The following is a 17,215-nucleotide window of genomic DNA, read 5'->3' as shown; positions in this document are numbered from 1 at the left end:
GAAATTCAACGCACTGCACATGATTGATTGATGATTGTATGGTTTTGTGGGATCGCAATAAATTAGAGATTAAAAATGGATGGAAATTTACGTGCAGTTATATGCAATTATTTTATACGAATATAATAATTAAAAATTATTAAATAATTTATATTCAATTAAATATTATCTAATAATTAATCGTTATTAATTTCACATAAAAATAATTGTGGATAAATGTTTACTTAAAGAGAGTAGCAGCAAAATAATTTTCACGTGGAAATGCATGAAAGCTTTAATTTGGTAACCTGTCTCTATAATAATATTATTAAAACATGCATATATATATCCAGAACAAAAAAATCAGTTACCTATATAAATCATATTCATAGCATCAAGTGATCCATGAACCTTACATAATATAATTTTCTCTCTGTGTTAGTTGCAAATATTATTACTACTACATACTTTTTTTTTAACTGATATATCTCTCTATTAATAACTGAAATTTTTTTGGTGAACGAAGAATGAAATTGACCGTAGAGTGATAGTTATAATTAATTTTTTAGAAATAGTAATGTTAGATAATCAATTTTTTTTCAACAAACATAACAAATTTTAATAAAAATATTTTAATTTATTAATATTAAATTTTAAATCTTAAATCATAATTTTTTAACTTTTGTCAAGGGTATTGATGTAAAATCTGGTAAGAGCTAAGCTAGTATAGTTTGTAGGTTATTATGATATATATAGTTAGCCCTAATAACTTTATCTCTCCCTAAATTACAAATCTTATACAGTAAATTTTTGAAAAATAAGAATTTTTAGAATTAAAAATATTAACTAATACATACTATTATTTTTGTACTTTTTTCTAAGAAAAATATATATTATTATAAAAAAATATTATGCTTAATTAAAACAATATATAGGGAGGGTTTATAATCAAGAATAATTTAAGACAAGATATGTGAATGGATATATGACACGTGTATCAATAAGGTTATATCTATTACCTGTTTTCCCATTAAATTGATAGTGACCAATGTTGTTATATATATGTATGTTTATATTATATAGCAATTTGTTAGCATCTTGTTGTTGTGATCATCATATATATAAACATCATAAACCTGCTGCTATTGTCTCTGTTCTCTCGATCTCTTACTTCTTCATCGGAGAATTATTGAAGCCTGAAGAAGCTGATGATGAAGTTGCAGCAGAAGCACATGTACATAATAGTATAGTTAAGAACAAGAAATATCAAATAATAATTATATCAACAAATTAAAGGTATGCTTCTTACTTATTATTTACTATATATTTCATGATTAATTTATTGATTATTATTATTAATTAATTTGCATGTTCAATTCGTTTAAGATCTGTCTATCCAGCTTTCATCATTAACTACTAGACACAGTGTCGGCAAATTAAAGCAAAGAAGAGAAGAATGGATAGTACTAGCTAGTAACATAGGAACAAAATATAGGATGCATATTTTTCAAGTTGAAATCAAACATATACATACATAACAATAATGGATAGTTTTTTTATTTTTGTTTTTAGTGTTTTTTATTTTCAGAATGTTATTAAAAAAGAAAATAAAAAATAAAAACAAAAGATAAAATTTTATTATTTTTTCTTTCATAAAATTTAAAAAATAGAAAAATTAAAAATAAAAATAAAAAATACAGATACAAATAAAATGCTGCATTCTTAGTTTTTTGGTGGTTGAAGAAATTCAAAAAACAAATAATATTAAAAATTAATTTTTTCAGTTAATATTAATTATTTTTTAAATTTTATACTTTAAATTATAAACTCTTAAGATAAAATTCTAGATTATCAATTTAAAATTTAAAATTTAAAATTATTTAATATTAATTAATTTTCTACAATTTTTTTTCACAATATCTTAATTATTTAATCTTTTTACATTTACACGAACTCATGTGCTGTTAAATATTCCAATAATGACGGGGCATATTGCAACGAATGTACTAAAAGAGTAAAAGTAGAAACTCATTAGTCATTATCACGCGTTATTATTTCTCTTCACACGGTGGAAACCCTTATAACAATAGGCCATAGTAAACACATTAATTAATTAATTATTTAATTTGAAGTTAAAACAACCACCGTGAAACACATGTTCCATTTTATAGTCGATGTGGACATGTGTTGTGAACTTATGATCTTATTCGAGGAAATAATTAATGAATGGAACAATATTGTTGTATTTTTTTTTTTTTGAAATAAGAAGCTCAATATACAGTAAGGTAGAGCATTTAAAAAGTCTAGAGTTACAATACAAACACTAAATAAAATAATAATATTGTTATATTTGTATACAATTATTGACAAAGGTTCTACAAAACTGAATCGGTGATAGAATATTTAAATTAAGTGTAATGTTATATGGCTATTAAAATTTAAAAGTATGAAATATAGTAAATTGTTAGATTATTAGATTAAAAAAATTAAACTAAAAAAATTGAGTTGATATTTAAATAATGATAAAAAATAATAAATTTTGATAATTTTTTAACATTATTTCTCTTAAATATTTAAAATTTAATTAGAATTGAATTAGATATAACAAAATAATATATTTATATTATATATATTTTTTAAAATTATATTTTATTGTTTTAAAGACCAATTAATCATCAAAAATTGGATTGATTTAATGTTTTTTTATTGATCTACTAATTAATAGTCGATTTTTATTTTAAATTAGACTGACGATTTGATGGTTAATTTTCAGTGGGTCTGATGAGTTCTGTTTTATTTTCAGAACTATAACTATAAATTGATCAGTAATAATGAATTAAAATATAATATTAGCTACCTACTTTTATATTCTTTCTATTCTAAAATACGTGTCTTTTTCATTTTTTAAGGTTTTTAAACAATTAGTGTATCTAAACATAAAATGAAAGTGAATACTTATTTTAAAATAAAAGGCCTAGTAATTTGAAAAAAAAATCCTTATCTTCGATATAACTAGTTTTTTTCCTTATCAAAGCGTTGTTTTATCACTTGAGCATTAAATATTATTGTATCAACTAATTAGTCATTTATTAATATCTATCACTAAATCAGATTTATAATTTAATTCAAGGCTAAATTTCTAAAATTGTTTTTAAGATTCACGTTTTGTACTGATTTAATCTTTGGAGGTTCTAATTATACTATTGTTATCCATAATTTATAGTCTTCACTCTTCACATAAAAACGGGGACCAACTATTGTCATCATCATGTGCTATAATTGAATGGTCTAATTTCTTGTGGTTGCGGCCTTCCTTTATGCTTTTAATTAAAGTCAATTATCCAACAAATTACGTTTTAAAGAATGCAATCCCTTAATTTCCTGTCTGCTTCCCCTTTACACGTATAGACCCTATTAATTAATGGGGCTTTTAGTGCGCCAAATCATATCATTCTCTACCTATCTACGCTCGTTAATTAATTTGGTTGTTACACATTTATAAATAATGGCGCCAATGATGACAATAAGTTTAGATGTCATATGCTATTTTGTTCTTAATCAATATAATAATATATTTGAGGTAGGTAAGCACTAAGCAGTAAAATGTTCTTGATGTATCATTATTTTGTGACTTTTGATATCTTAAAGTCAAGTTAAGTAGCTAGTATCCTAATGGTAATATCCAATATTTGTTAAAAAAGAGTCATTCAGATAATAAAGGCGTTTAAAATATTTTTTTAAAAATATTTTTTAATAATTAAAATTTAACATATATAATTAATAAAATCATATTATTTTTATTAAAATTAGAATAGATAAATTAATTTAATTAAAAAATTATAAATCAAATTTTAAATTGATCTAAATTAATATTATTTTAAAAAAATAATTACAATATCTTTATTAAAATAATAACTAAAATATTTCTATTATATATATATATATATATTAATTTTAAGAATTCTAAATTCTAGCACTTTACTTTTTTATCATTATAGAGTTAGGATTTAGAATTTTCAAAATATATATATATAAAATAGGAATATTTTAGTTATTTTTTATAATAAAAATATTGTAATTATTTTTTATAAAAAAATATTAATTTAGATCAATTTAAAATTTAATTATCATTTTTAATTAAATTAATTTATATGATCTAATTTTAATAAAAAATAATATAATTTAATCAATTATTATATATATTAAATTTTAATTACTAAAAAATATCTTTAAAAAAATTAAACGTTTTTGTTTAAATAACTTCCTTATTAAAAATATAAATCAAGTGGTGCATCCACGAATCCGTGAATGTTAAATTTGTCCAATTAAATGAATAGATCAATGGGGTCTTAATTAGGTGAGGCAATGCCAAATTACATATATTATTCTCCCAAATGTTTGATTGGTTACTTGTTGAAAGGGGTTTCAATGTACGTTAGTGAAAAAGTATTGCAAAATAAAAAAGGGTCAATAATTAGAATAGGAACAGCCAAACACAGACCATGTAATTAAATTAACCTGAAAAAAAAAGACCATTATTAGTTGGCGTGTCAGTTGAATGGCTGTGGTTTATCCTTTAGCATATTAAATTATTAACATTAAGTCATATTTGTGACAGATAATAAATAGTTAAATTGTTAATAGAGATAGAAACACGACAACGTATCCTTCATCATATATAACAAAGTTCACATTTTAAGATTTGGTAAGTTTTGTTCTCTTTCTTAGTGGAGGCATAATGTTGATACAACCAATCAAGATATATGTACATAAAAAATCCATTATATATGAAATATAAAATATAAATTAAAAGTATATGGGATAATAATTGATTTAGTGGTTGATTATATATATATATATATATATATATATATATATATATATATATATATATATATATGTTAATTTGGTGAAAATTTTTTATTTCTCTTGAATCCCTTCACACTTTTTTTTTCTTAAAAAAAAATTAAATGTGTGGATAAATGTTGTCTTCTTATAGACATGGACCCAGTTATTGCCGTCTAGTTACAAATGTGATGTGAGACCTATTGTTTTCTGGGTATATAATACAACATACAATTCCCCGTGACATTGGCAACTACATATTGGTTGAGTAGTCAACTCACTCGTCCGCTTAAGCAAGTATCAGAAATTTGAATCCCATTTTGTGCATGCAGTAATTTATTGGCCAGCGACAAATCTTTAAATGGAACTCAAATCTATGACAGATTAATTCAGGTTAAAAATTCCGTAAAAAAACAAAAAAACTAAATGTTTGATTTTTTTTCCCTAAGTTTTTATCAAACACCTCAAAGTTAACAACCTTCAAATATAATTATATCATTAGATCACATATAATTTAATTTTGAAGCATATAAAATATTTTATATAAACATCTAATTAGATAATACGATATTGTATCAAGACATAGAGAGAATTAGATAGAAATCAAAAAGAACAAAACAGAAATCTCTAAACTTAGAATTTTCAATTACATCATGCATATTTATATTATTATATCTAAGTTGGTTAAGTAGTTGAATGAAAGACATTGTTTTGCCTCTTGTGATTGATTAAAAGTAGATCAGAGTAGTAAGGTTGGTTCTTGCAAGAGTGAGTGATGAAGCAACGGTCAACCAACAATCCACAGGTATCTCTTTCTTTCTTTCTTTGTCTTTGCATGGCTTCTTTGTTTGTTTGCTTGTGACATTTTTTTTGTTGCAGGCTTTCTGGGGAAGCGTGGTGATGCGCAAATGGCTTAACATGGGAACTAATCAAACTGATTACACTGCTGATGACCCTGATGACCAGAATGATCCTGATTCTCATTCTGATTCTGATTCTGATTCTCCTCATTCTCATACTAATCAAGGTCTTTCTTTCTTTCTTTCTTTCTTTTTCACTTGTGCTATTAAATATTCAATCTTCTTCATAGAACAGAACAAATCTGAATGAGGCTGCAGATTTTATTCCAAGATTAAGGAGGCAAAAGTCATTAACTTCCAGGGCTCAGTACATAAACAATAAGGAACTCAGGTTACCATTCTATACTTAATTAATTAATTAATTAATTAGCATGCAACAACATATAGTAGTTGCAAATTAAACTTGATTTGATCAATTTGTGTAATAGAATATGTGTTGGGACATGGAATGTTGGAGGAGAAGCTCCACCTGATGATTTAGACATTGATGATTGGTTATGCATCAACCACCCTGCTGATATCTATGTTCTTGGGTAATTCATACATTCTCATATAATGTCACTAAATATTTGATCTTTACAAGATTTCTGGATCCAATAAGAGCTTTCTATATATGATTTTTCAGTTTTCAAGAGATTGTACCTTTGAACCCTGGCAATATCTTTGGTGCTGAAGACACTCGGCGCGCGCCAAAATGGGAAAACATCATCAGAGAAACACTTAACAGAGTTAGGCCTCCGGCAACTAAGATGAAATCCTTCAGTGATCCTCCCTCTCCCTCCAGATTCAAGCCAACGGCCGACATCCCGGATGTAGCAGAAGAGATTCTACTTGAGGAAAGTGACAGTGACATTGGTGAAGAAGTTCATCCATTCAATGAAGAAGAAGGCAACAATGTTGGTGACATTGCCACAGAAGAATCCATCAAAAATGCTGATTCTGATTTGCAAAGCCAGATACCTTCTTACCCAAGAAAGCTGAACAGGCTAAACTGTTTTCGCAACGAAGACTCACCCATGGAGGAAAACATAAACATGGACACATCAATTGGATTGAGTTGGCCAGAGCAACCAATGCATCTGCAGCCACAGAAAGTGTTGAACAAATCAAAGACTTTGAAAACTTTCAAGTCATTTAAGACAATGAAGTCTTTCAGAACTTATGATTCTTTCAAACCAACCACCATGATGGATGACATAGGTTTGCTTGGTGAGATTGATCTTGAAGCATTGATGAGGAGGAAGAGAAGATCATCCTATGTAAGAATAGTGAGCAAACAGATGGTTGGAATCTTCATCACCATCTGGGTTCGGAGGAATCTGAGGAAACACATTCAGAATTTGAAGGTTTCAACAGTTGGAGTTGGTGTTATGGGATACATTGGTAACAAGGTCTAGTGAGTTTAATTTGTTGTTGTGGTTTATGATTATTGTTATCATTATAGGAGAATAATGATAGATGAATAAAGATAATTTTGTGTTATTTTCAGGGTTCAATATCTATCAGCATGTCCATATATCAAACATTGTTTTGTTTTATATGCACACATCTGACTGCTGGTGAGAAAGAAGGGGATGAACTCAGAAGGAATGCTGATGTGCGTGAGATTCATCACAGAACTCATTTTCATTCACTTTCTGATATTCAACTTCCTATGGATATTCTTGATCATGAGTAAGTCTATGTCTTCAGTTAAAAGTATGTTATTAGATTATTAGACTAAAATAATGGAATTGGTCGACTAAAAGTACTAACCAAAAATAATAAGAATTCCGCTAAGGAGTCAATGAAATATTTGTACAATGTGTACAATGAGCTATTTATTTGACTCAATATGAGTTAAAAAATGAACATTCAGGATAAAATACTACTAATTTCTCATACACAATACACCCATACTATATATAATAACTATCCGGATACCAGGGATAATAAACATCTGATATCCTACTGAATCGAACATCCCTAAATCCCCATTATACGCATTATACAGATACTCTATTAGCTTCTTATACTTCCTCAAATAATAAATTCTGCTAGTTTGAGATTTTCTCTCTTATATATATTTATATAGGAAATTACTTATATGGCCTTATATGTTTTGTATGAAAAGAAACGTAACATAATGACTTAGATCAATTTCAATTTTTGTATTTGCAGGAGAGTAATTTGGTTGGGCGATCTGAATTACCGAATCAATTGGTCATATGAGAAAACAAGAGATCTCATCTCAAAAAAACAGTGGTCAAAATTATTTGAGAAAGACCAGGTAATATTATCATTACCAATAGAAATAGGTTACATGAATTTTCTACCACTTATTAACGAGTCCTAATTAAATAAAGTTAGATATATAATTATGCTCTTAAAAACTTTGTCGTTTGCTTGTGCAGCTAGCGAAAGAAATGGAGAAGGGTGTGTTTGAAGGATGGTCAGAAGGACAGTTAAACTTCGCACCAACTTATAAGTATGAGGCTAATTCAGATAAGTACTATGGAGAGGATCCAAAGATTGGAAGACGTGTACCATCATGGTATGCTTCACAACAATTTCACATTTACATACAAGATAGAGACTTAGGTGCAGTTTTCTTCACGTGAAGTTAATAGCTAAGAACTATTAGATGATTTGACAGATTTGACTAAATTGTGATATAACAATTCTTAACTCTCAACTTCACATAAAAACAACTGCACGTGAGTTTTCACCTAAAAAACCTAAAAGAAGTCATATGAATGGTTATATTTCAGGTGCGATCGCATTCTTTCTTATGGAAGCGGATTGAGATTGCTAAGTTATAGAAGAGAAGAGATTAAACTGTCAGATCATAGGCCTGTAACTGCCACATACATGGCTGAGGTTGAGGTTTTCTCTCCAAGAAAGCTACAGAAGGCTTTAACTTTCACTGATGCAGAAATTGAAAATGCAGAAGTCTTCAACAATTTAGCTAATTGGAATATTTAATTATTTACTTCATTAATTAAGTATATAAATATAATTAATTATCTTTAAATAAATAAAATCACCATATTGATTTGCAGGGTCCAATGATAATACCAACTTCTCAAATACACACTACTATATTTATTCATTTTATTTATTTATATTCTTAAATCAATATATTTATAAATATTTGCATTGCATGATATGTTTGTAATGAATCTTACTCTTACAAAAGGATTTAAAGTTAGTTCATAGATTGGATGTATATATATGTTCTATATTGTTGTATTGAGTTATATATTGGTAGAACTTTTATAGAAAATTTCTGTATAATTATATAAATAAACAAAAAGCATTTCATTGGAATATGTGTCTAGAAGAATGAGATATTTAAATATCAAATTGTTTTTATTTTTTTAATTTTTTTAAAACAAAACCACTTTTTTTTTTTTTTGAGTTCACCCAAATAAGTCTAGAAAATTATGAAACTTGAATGCAGGTGAAACAGGTTATATGCTATTTAGAAGATGATAATATCGCATAAAGTATAAGGTAGATTTGAGAAGTTTTAAACGAAATGTGTAATGCATGAGCAGGTCTTGGTATAAGTTTTTTTTTTTAAGAGGGAAAATTACATTAGAGTAATTACCCAAGAGATATTTAAAATTGGATGTTTTAATTTTTCAGATTTTAAAATATACAAAATAATTCTAACATTTACTTTTGTTAGTTATTAACGACGATTGTTAACGTAAAATGTTGACTTATATACGTGACCACTAAGTATCTATGTGTGTGATTTGAATAGATTAATCTTAAAAATAAAGTATAAAATAGTTCTCGAAGAATTTTAAAAAAAAATCTCAAAATAACTTCTAAATTTTTTTAAAAAATTCAAAATAGTCCCTTCGAATTATTTATATATAATTATTTTTATATTGATAAATTTTAATTTCTAAAATTTTTTAGCTATTTATCTCTAATTTGATTGTTTATATATACAAAAAAAATTATGTATTTTTCTCTTAAATTATAAATTATTTTCAATTTTTTTATAAAAAAATTTAAAATAATTAAATAAACTCATATTTATTTTTTTATCATGCAAAATATTAATTTAATTTGTAAGTATCATATTATATGATTATTTTTTTATGATGAAAAAGAGAATAAGCTAGTAGAGAATTTTCATTTAAAATAAAATTTTTTACATAAGCAATTAAAAATATTTTTGCAAATGTTTATGAAGATAACACTTTAAAATTTGCATTCAATGCAAATAATGTCATCTATGAAGCCAAATTTGTAAGTTTTGGTCAATTACAAAATCAATGTGGATGATTTACAAAATTTCAATGTAATGTGAAAACTCCTAATACTTTGCAAATATTTGAAGAAAAAATGTCTTGCCAAATTCAAGTATTTTGTTTATGCTTTTTCTAAAAATTTTGGGATTCACTAGTTGTAAAATTGCATAAAATAAATTTGTAATTAAAGCTATTTGTGATACTACAATTAATTGTTATATCAGGAAAAAATAAATTTCTTCACTTATAAATATTTTTCTAAATTTATTTGGTGTTAATATTTTAAAAGTTTAGGTATATAAATAATGACTTTTGTAATGCAACAACCTCTTAAATTTAGTTGTTATTATTATGATTTTTACATCACTTCAATATAGGTATCATATGTCAATAATTAAATAATATTATATCTTTTGACATTTTAGTGGTAAAGAATAAAATCATCTTTTAGTTTATATTTTGTTATTTTTTATATTTTTTTATTCATTATATATATTTTTAATAATATTTTATTATTTTGACTCATAAAAATATTATAAGACATTAACTTTTGAAAGAGATTAAAAATATTCGAAAGAATTGTTTTGAGATTTTTTAAATTTTTTGGAAACTATTTTATACTTTACATTGAGAGTTGATTTGTCTAACTTGTACCTTGAATACTTAGACTATATTTATGAGTTAACGTTTTATATTAGCACCGTTAGTGATTAATGAAAGAAAAAAAATTATATTATCTAAAAAAATTAAATGTTGATAATTATTTTGTCTATTTTAAAATTTGAAGGACTACAGCGTTCAATATGATAATTAACAATAGTGTCCCAAAACATTAGAGGGCCAAATTACAAATGTCATCGGGAGTCGCTTCTTTTTTTTTTTTTGGTTTTGGGTAAACCCAAATTGTATCTGAACCCATAACCCAACCCGCCCAAACCCAATGTCTTCCGAAGCCCGCTTCTAAGCACACAAAATTTTGGTCTCATAAGGGCTAATCTTGTTAGGGAATGGGTTATCAAATTCCCCCTCTTTTAACATGTGAAGCTTGGATAGTTCTAAATTTCTTTAGTGAAATTCTACAATTTGAAATGAGGAGACCAAAATAATTGTTGTATGTACATATTGGTATTAGAACTTGTATTACTTCTACGTTATTTCTTTCAACCCAAATATCCACATAACATAAGGATATATTTGGGTAGTATTAAGTTGTTAAAAAAAATATTTTTTAATTTTTTTTTATTTTTAGTTGTTTGAAAAATTATTAATAATAAAAATTCTAAAAAATAAAAAATAAAAATTTGAAACTACAATTTATATCTTTTTAGAAAAAGATTTGTTTACTTAAAAAACACTACAATAAAAATGCTTAATATCGTTAGATTTAATGTCGGAGGTTAGTGATAGCGCGATCATTATCGTCGGATTTAAGAAAAAAAATCCGACGATAAGGTATTAAATGAAACATGCCGTTTTGCTCACAGGGCTGTGTGTTATCAGCGGATTTTTTCAACAATAAATCTGCAGGTAAAATTGATCCTAAATTCAAATTTGCGAACTCTTCCCCTCTATTTATGCAACATCACTTCTTTCCCCTTTTTTTCTCTCTCGTCGTCAGCCCCCAATGCCACCATTTGCTACCGTTTCAAAATCGTCGTTGCCGTCGAAGAGCGTCCACCTAGAATTTGTTTCTGCCATGGAGAATCTTATTTTTTCCTTGCGAGTTTCTGTCTCTATCGTTCGCCGCCGCCATTGCTTGCCTCCGTCAGTTGTGATACTATCTTTTCTCTTTCATCTAAGTATGTCTTATTCCTTTTTTTTATATTGTTGATGTTTACTAAACCCTAATCATAATAATTAGAAAATTCTCTAAATGTTAAGTTAAATTAAGTCCTATCACTTTATCTAGTAGTACTTATAAAATTTGTGATATTTTATTTTATTTTAGTTATTATAAAAAAAATTGATGAAATTTATGTTCATAGAAGCCAAAAAAAACTAGTAAAACAATTACAATATAATAAAAGTATACATATTATTAAGATGCATGTTGATTTGCAAGTTGTCAAAATTTGATGGAATAATACTTTGTCTATTATTAAAATATATGTTAGTTGTCTGGAATTATATTTAAAAAGATTTTTAGGGAAAGAAATATGGTAATGCTTAAGAAGATTGGAATCTTATGAAAGAATCCACAGAAATAATTGTCTGCTTTATTGATTCATGGAGAGTTATGAATATGCAACAGTACAGTATATTTTATGATTTGTAATTATTAATTAATCATCATTAATATTTTTAATGATATGAGATTACATATTTTTTCTATTGATTAAATACTGACTAAATTTTAATAAAAATACTGACATCATAAACTTTCTCATAAATATGTATTACATCAATATTTTGTGTAACTTTAATTTAAATTTTATCATTATGTGTTTCTCAATGTTTAATATATCTAATATGTAATGCAGTTGCTACGTTTTATTCATTCTAAATTATGAATGCATGTTTAAATGTGAAATTGGTGGTTCTACTTCTTATGTATAGGCATAGTGTTGAATTTTGAATAATTGGATATAGCTTGCGAGAAATATTAAATTTTTACTTTACCTATTATGTTTTTGTATTAGAGTATTTTGATCAAGTTGTGCCTGCTTCAAATGGTCAAGCAATGATGTTCTGGTCTGCATAAAAGATTGGACAATTTTTATCTTAGCTAGCAATGATGTTCTGTCTTTGTTTTGAATAAGACTTCAATACCATTACAATTTGAGATTTTGACACCATTAAAATTTGTCATCAAATCTTAAGAGTGATCTCCTAAATTATGTACTTAATTAGTCTTATTTGATTTTTTCTCCCAATCACATGGTGGTAATTCATACCATAAACCGTTGAATTCACTTATTTTTATAGTTTTAATATTAAATTTTGATATTTGAATTTGTTTGTGTATTTTTAACTAAAAATTATAGACAAATTATAAGAAATTATAAAATTTTAAATTTTGTTAACTTAAAAATTATTAAATTTAAATATTTAAAATTATATATTAAATTTTTAAATAATTCTTTTTAAAAAACTTAAAGTTTAAGTTTACCGTCGAATTTATCGACGGTTAAATCAACCGATAACTATCAATTTAATTATTAATAATAAATAATGTATTACCGTCGGATTTACTGAAAATAAATTCGACAGTAAAAAGCTTTAGAATTTTTCCAATTAAGGTTTATATCCGCCCGCTAAATTCGGCAATAATTAGCGGCAGACAAAAAAATATACCAATAACAATTACCGACGAGGATTATACTGTCGGATTTATTTCGCTGCTAAATTTGACGATAAATAGGTTATCGAAAATTTTTTTTGGTAAATCTGTCAATAAATCTGACGATATCCAACGACTTTTTGTAGTGAAAAATTTTAACATATTAAATAAACAAAAAAAAATATTATCATCTTAAATATAATTGATAGATAAAAGTATATTTTTATATTAAATATCTGTTGATTAATATCTAAATTTGTCTTAATAGCTACATATTATTGCTATTGTTATTTTATTATTATTATTATTATTATTATTATTATTATTATTATTATTATCTTTTTCTCAAAAAATTAAAATAAAAAATCATAAAAATATTTTATTACAAATTTTTTTAAATCAGTATTCAAAAGAAAAAATAAAAAACAAAAAATAAAAGAGTATGAAAGTCACAAATAACAAATTGGTAGCAGATCAAAGTTATTAGAAACAAAATCCTTAAAAAAAAAATAGTTGCATGAAGATATTAAATTACAATACTCGCTTAGTTCATCCACAACCTTACATTGAAAATCTTTGCCAAAGCATATTCAAGTGTTAGAATTTTTTTTCCTTCAATTTGCGTTGATAGAGAAATATTTTCCTATAAACACTACAAGCAAATCAATGCAACAGAATGCCAAAAACAAAAAGAGGTAAGAAAAAAGAAAATGAGAAGAGAACGAGAGGGAAGAGATTTTAAAGGAAATTAAAAAAATTGCAAAAAATATGAAATAAGTTGGAATTTTTTATTTAAATTAATAAAATATAATATTTATTGAAATGCGTAATATGTAGATGAATTCTAATTTTAAATACAATTACACATCCCAGCTTGAATACATTAAATATATAAATCTGAATATGATACATTTAAAAAAAATACAGATGCATCTGGGATATGGTACAATTGTGTAATTATACATAAATCGAAAGCTGAGTATAATTTAAATTTTTAAAATTATAATTTTTTTAATTTAAAATAATGATTTAATTTAATACGTCGATATAATATTTTGGATAGTGTTGTGTTAGTTTTATTTTTATTTTTTTATTTTATTTAATTTTATTCAAATTAAATATTTTAAAATTTTAAAATTACAAAATTTTAATTTAAAATTTAAATAAATATAATTTAAATTAATAATTTAATTAATTCAATATAAATAAATATACTCATACTATTATACTCGTATGGTTAATTATGTTTATATATTCGATTTTGAAAAAAAAATAATGGTATAAAGTTTTTAAATTAAAAATTAACCTTTTAAAATTTTAAATGTATCCAAAATATGTACAAAATCAGTTCATAATTTAATATGTTGATATAGTATTCTGGATAAAGAAAGGATATTTAGAATAATTTTGATGTAGTTTTTTTTGTCTTTTTTTTTAAAGATAAAAATTTTATTGAATGAAATTTAAAAATTTGGGTCTAGTAGACTTCATACAAGATTAAAGATGAAATATTTCATAAAACTTACATGATATCACTTAAAAGAAAGAAAAAGCTTAAAAAATAAAAGAAAAGAAACTTAATGAGAGTGGTGTGGTCTTCGAGGAGTTTCATCTTCATCCTCTTTTTAGTGCTTGAAAATCATTTTCTAACTTAATTGTTCGCCTTCAAAATTTGTTGATAACCAATTTTTTCTCCTTCAAAAATTAATTTATTTCTTGTTATCCACAATTATCACAAAAAGTGAGTTACAAATTAAATCTTCTTCTTTCCATTTTTCTCCCTTCCAAGCATTCATGGAGCTTAATCCACCATTGCCACATTTCAACATCATTGTTCACGTTGTTGGGTGTCATACCAGAATTTTACCAAGTCATCGTTATTTGTGGGTAGGTCAGCAAACAATGCCGAATGATTTCTCCTTTTGGTCACATCTCAAACAAATTGGAAAAACCACCTCAGATAACCTCTCATGGAGTCTTCTTCTAACACGTAATTCATTGTGAAAACTCTTCATAAGAAAACTTTGATTTTTTGTGGGCATTTCAGATCTCACAAGAAAGACCAAGATTTTTTTAACTTGCATTGATCTAGAAGTAGCTCTAGTGGTGAATGATAAAATTGATGAGTTACCTTATACCGTGAAACAACATTGTACAGACCTTTCCTCTCCAATGACCAGATAAGTTTGTCTTTTTTCGCTGAAATTTCTGCTTGTAAAATTCCTTAGGTAATTTCTGAGTTGAATTGTGCTATTACTACTTGATGGTTCCATTCTTTTTGCTCTATCATTAATTGTGCAACTCATTCTACTTGTGGATAATTGTTCGTTTGAGTAATTGTAGCTAGTGATAGAAAATTTTTAATCCAAGTATCTGCCATAATCTTTAACGAGTTATCCCTTTTTATCTTTCAAATAAGCTCTTTTTCTATCACTTTTCTTCCCTCCAACAAGCTTCTCCATCCCAAAAGGGGTTGTTACCTAAGTCGACTCTTAGAAAGTTTGAATACATGAAGTATTTGCTTCTGTATACTCTGAAAATTAGTGAGTCAGGTATAATCAGCAGCCTCCAACCCTGTTTTTCGAGCATAGCCATATTGAAAGTCTTAAGAACCTTGAAATTTAAATCTCTCTGAGACTTTAGTCTATAGATTACAGTTCATTTAATCGAGTGTATTTTTCTTTCGATTCTTCTTTGTCCCCACCAAAACTGCATTATCATCTTGGGAAGTTCTTTCAGTAAGGTCTCTGAAAGTTTAAAACAGCTCAAAGTATAAATAGGAATAACAGTTGTGACTGCTTTGATGAGTACTTCTCTGCCACTGGCTGAAAGCAAGGATCGTTTTCACTGCTGAAGCTTCTTGAAAACTCTATCTTTAATATAATTAAAGGTAACCTTTTTATACCTGTTAACCACGGAGAAGAAACCTAAATATCTATCTTAGTTTTCTACATGAGGCACTTGTAATACATCCGCTAGTTGATTCCTTATATCTTCCGGTGTGTTATAACTGAAAAAAATTGATGATTTATCCAAATTAATGACTTGACCACTAATCTGAGAATAGGTATGTAGCACGCTTAATAGATATTGACAATCTTCGGTTGTAGCTCTACTAAATAGAAATTGAGTCATCTACAAAGAATAAGTGACTAATATTTGGGCATCTGTGATTAAGTCTCAAGCTAACAATTTTTTATCTCTGTTCTCCTCTGTAGAGCAGATGAAAGAGCTCCTTTGTACAAAAAAGAAATAGATAGAGAGAGAGAGGATCGCCTTACCATAATTCTCTACATGGTTTGAAAAAGTCATAAGGTTGTCCTTCCACAATAATAGAATAAGAGGCTGTCATCACACACTCCTTCATCTAGTTCACCAATTTTTCTCAAAAACCCATCTTTTTCATCATAGCCCAAACAAAACTCCATTTCACGCTGTCATATGCCTTACTCATATCTAATTTGAGAGCCATCTCTCTCTCTCTCCAAACCATTTATTCTTTAGAAAGTGCATGAACTCATGAGCAATTAGCATATTATCACTAATAAGTCGACCTTTGATGAATGCACTCTGATTTGAGTTAATAATTTTATCCATGATATTTTGTAATTCATGCACTAGAATCTTGAAAATAATTTTATAAAATATACTGCTCAAACTAATAAGATAAATTTGCTTCATATATCAGTATTAGGGACCTTTGGTATCAAACAAATATTGGTATGATTAAAAGTCCTCAATAAATTATCCCCAAAAAAAACTAACCACTACGCGTATCATATCGGTCTTTAACTTTTTATAACATTCTAAAAAAATGATCAAATTTGACAATAAAACCTTCATCTTTTAAGATAGAAAAATGATTTATTGAAAAAACAGCATCTTTATACCTCCTTTTCTGTAACCGCTCTAGTGAATTTTCTGTTAATGTTGGCTTTAATTTTTACTAGTACATCCTCTATTTCAGCAGGAGGGTCCTTCGAATCAAAAGATTTGAATAA

The 17,215-nt window shown here is 26.3% G+C and overlaps 1 protein-coding gene across 2 annotated transcripts; it reads left to right on the top strand.

Annotated features, from left to right (window-relative positions):
- The first annotated feature begins 1,020 nt into the window (after positions 1–1,020).
- Positions 1,021–8,993, top strand: LOC112712481 (type IV inositol polyphosphate 5-phosphatase 3). Of its 2 annotated transcripts, none has more exons than XM_025765377.3 (10): positions 1,021–1,275; positions 5,563–5,629; positions 5,704–5,851; positions 5,943–6,015; positions 6,113–6,217; positions 6,310–7,075; positions 7,174–7,358; positions 7,845–7,953; positions 8,078–8,217; positions 8,435–8,993. In XM_025765377.3, exons 2-10 carry the CDS (start codon positions 5,600–5,602, stop codon positions 8,646–8,648), a joined length of 1,770 nt encoding a protein of 589 aa, XP_025621162.1. In that variant the 5' UTR covers positions 1,021–1,275; positions 5,563–5,599; the 3' UTR covers positions 8,649–8,993. The 2 variants fall into 2 exon arrangements, with proteins under 2 accessions (XP_025621162.1, XP_025621163.1); XM_025765378.3 differs by having other exon boundaries at positions 1,069–1,275; positions 5,560–5,629.
- Positions 8,994–17,215: the final 8,222 nt, after the last annotated feature.

This window comes from Arachis hypogaea, chromosome 9 (genome assembly GCF_003086295.3).
Source record: "Arachis hypogaea cultivar Tifrunner chromosome 9, arahy.Tifrunner.gnm2.J5K5, whole genome shotgun sequence".
Taxonomy (NCBI): Eukaryota; Viridiplantae; Streptophyta; class Magnoliopsida; order Fabales; family Fabaceae; genus Arachis; species Arachis hypogaea.
Note: the sequence above shows the minus strand (reverse complement) of the source record. Positions and strands in the feature narration are given on the sequence as shown.

Excerpts from the sequence above, each read along its gene's own strand:
- LOC112712481 (XM_025765377.3), top strand. The coding sequence starts at position 5,600 with ATGAAGCAACGGTCAACCAACAATCCACAG. Across the intron at positions 5,630-5,703 it reads GGTCAACCAACAATCCACAG|GCTTTCTGGGGAAGCGTGGT; the intron begins GTATCTCTTTCT and ends TTTTTGTTGCAG. Across the intron at positions 7,359-7,844 it reads ATGGATATTCTTGATCATGA|GAGAGTAATTTGGTTGGGCG; the intron begins GTAAGTCTATGT and ends TTGTATTTGCAG.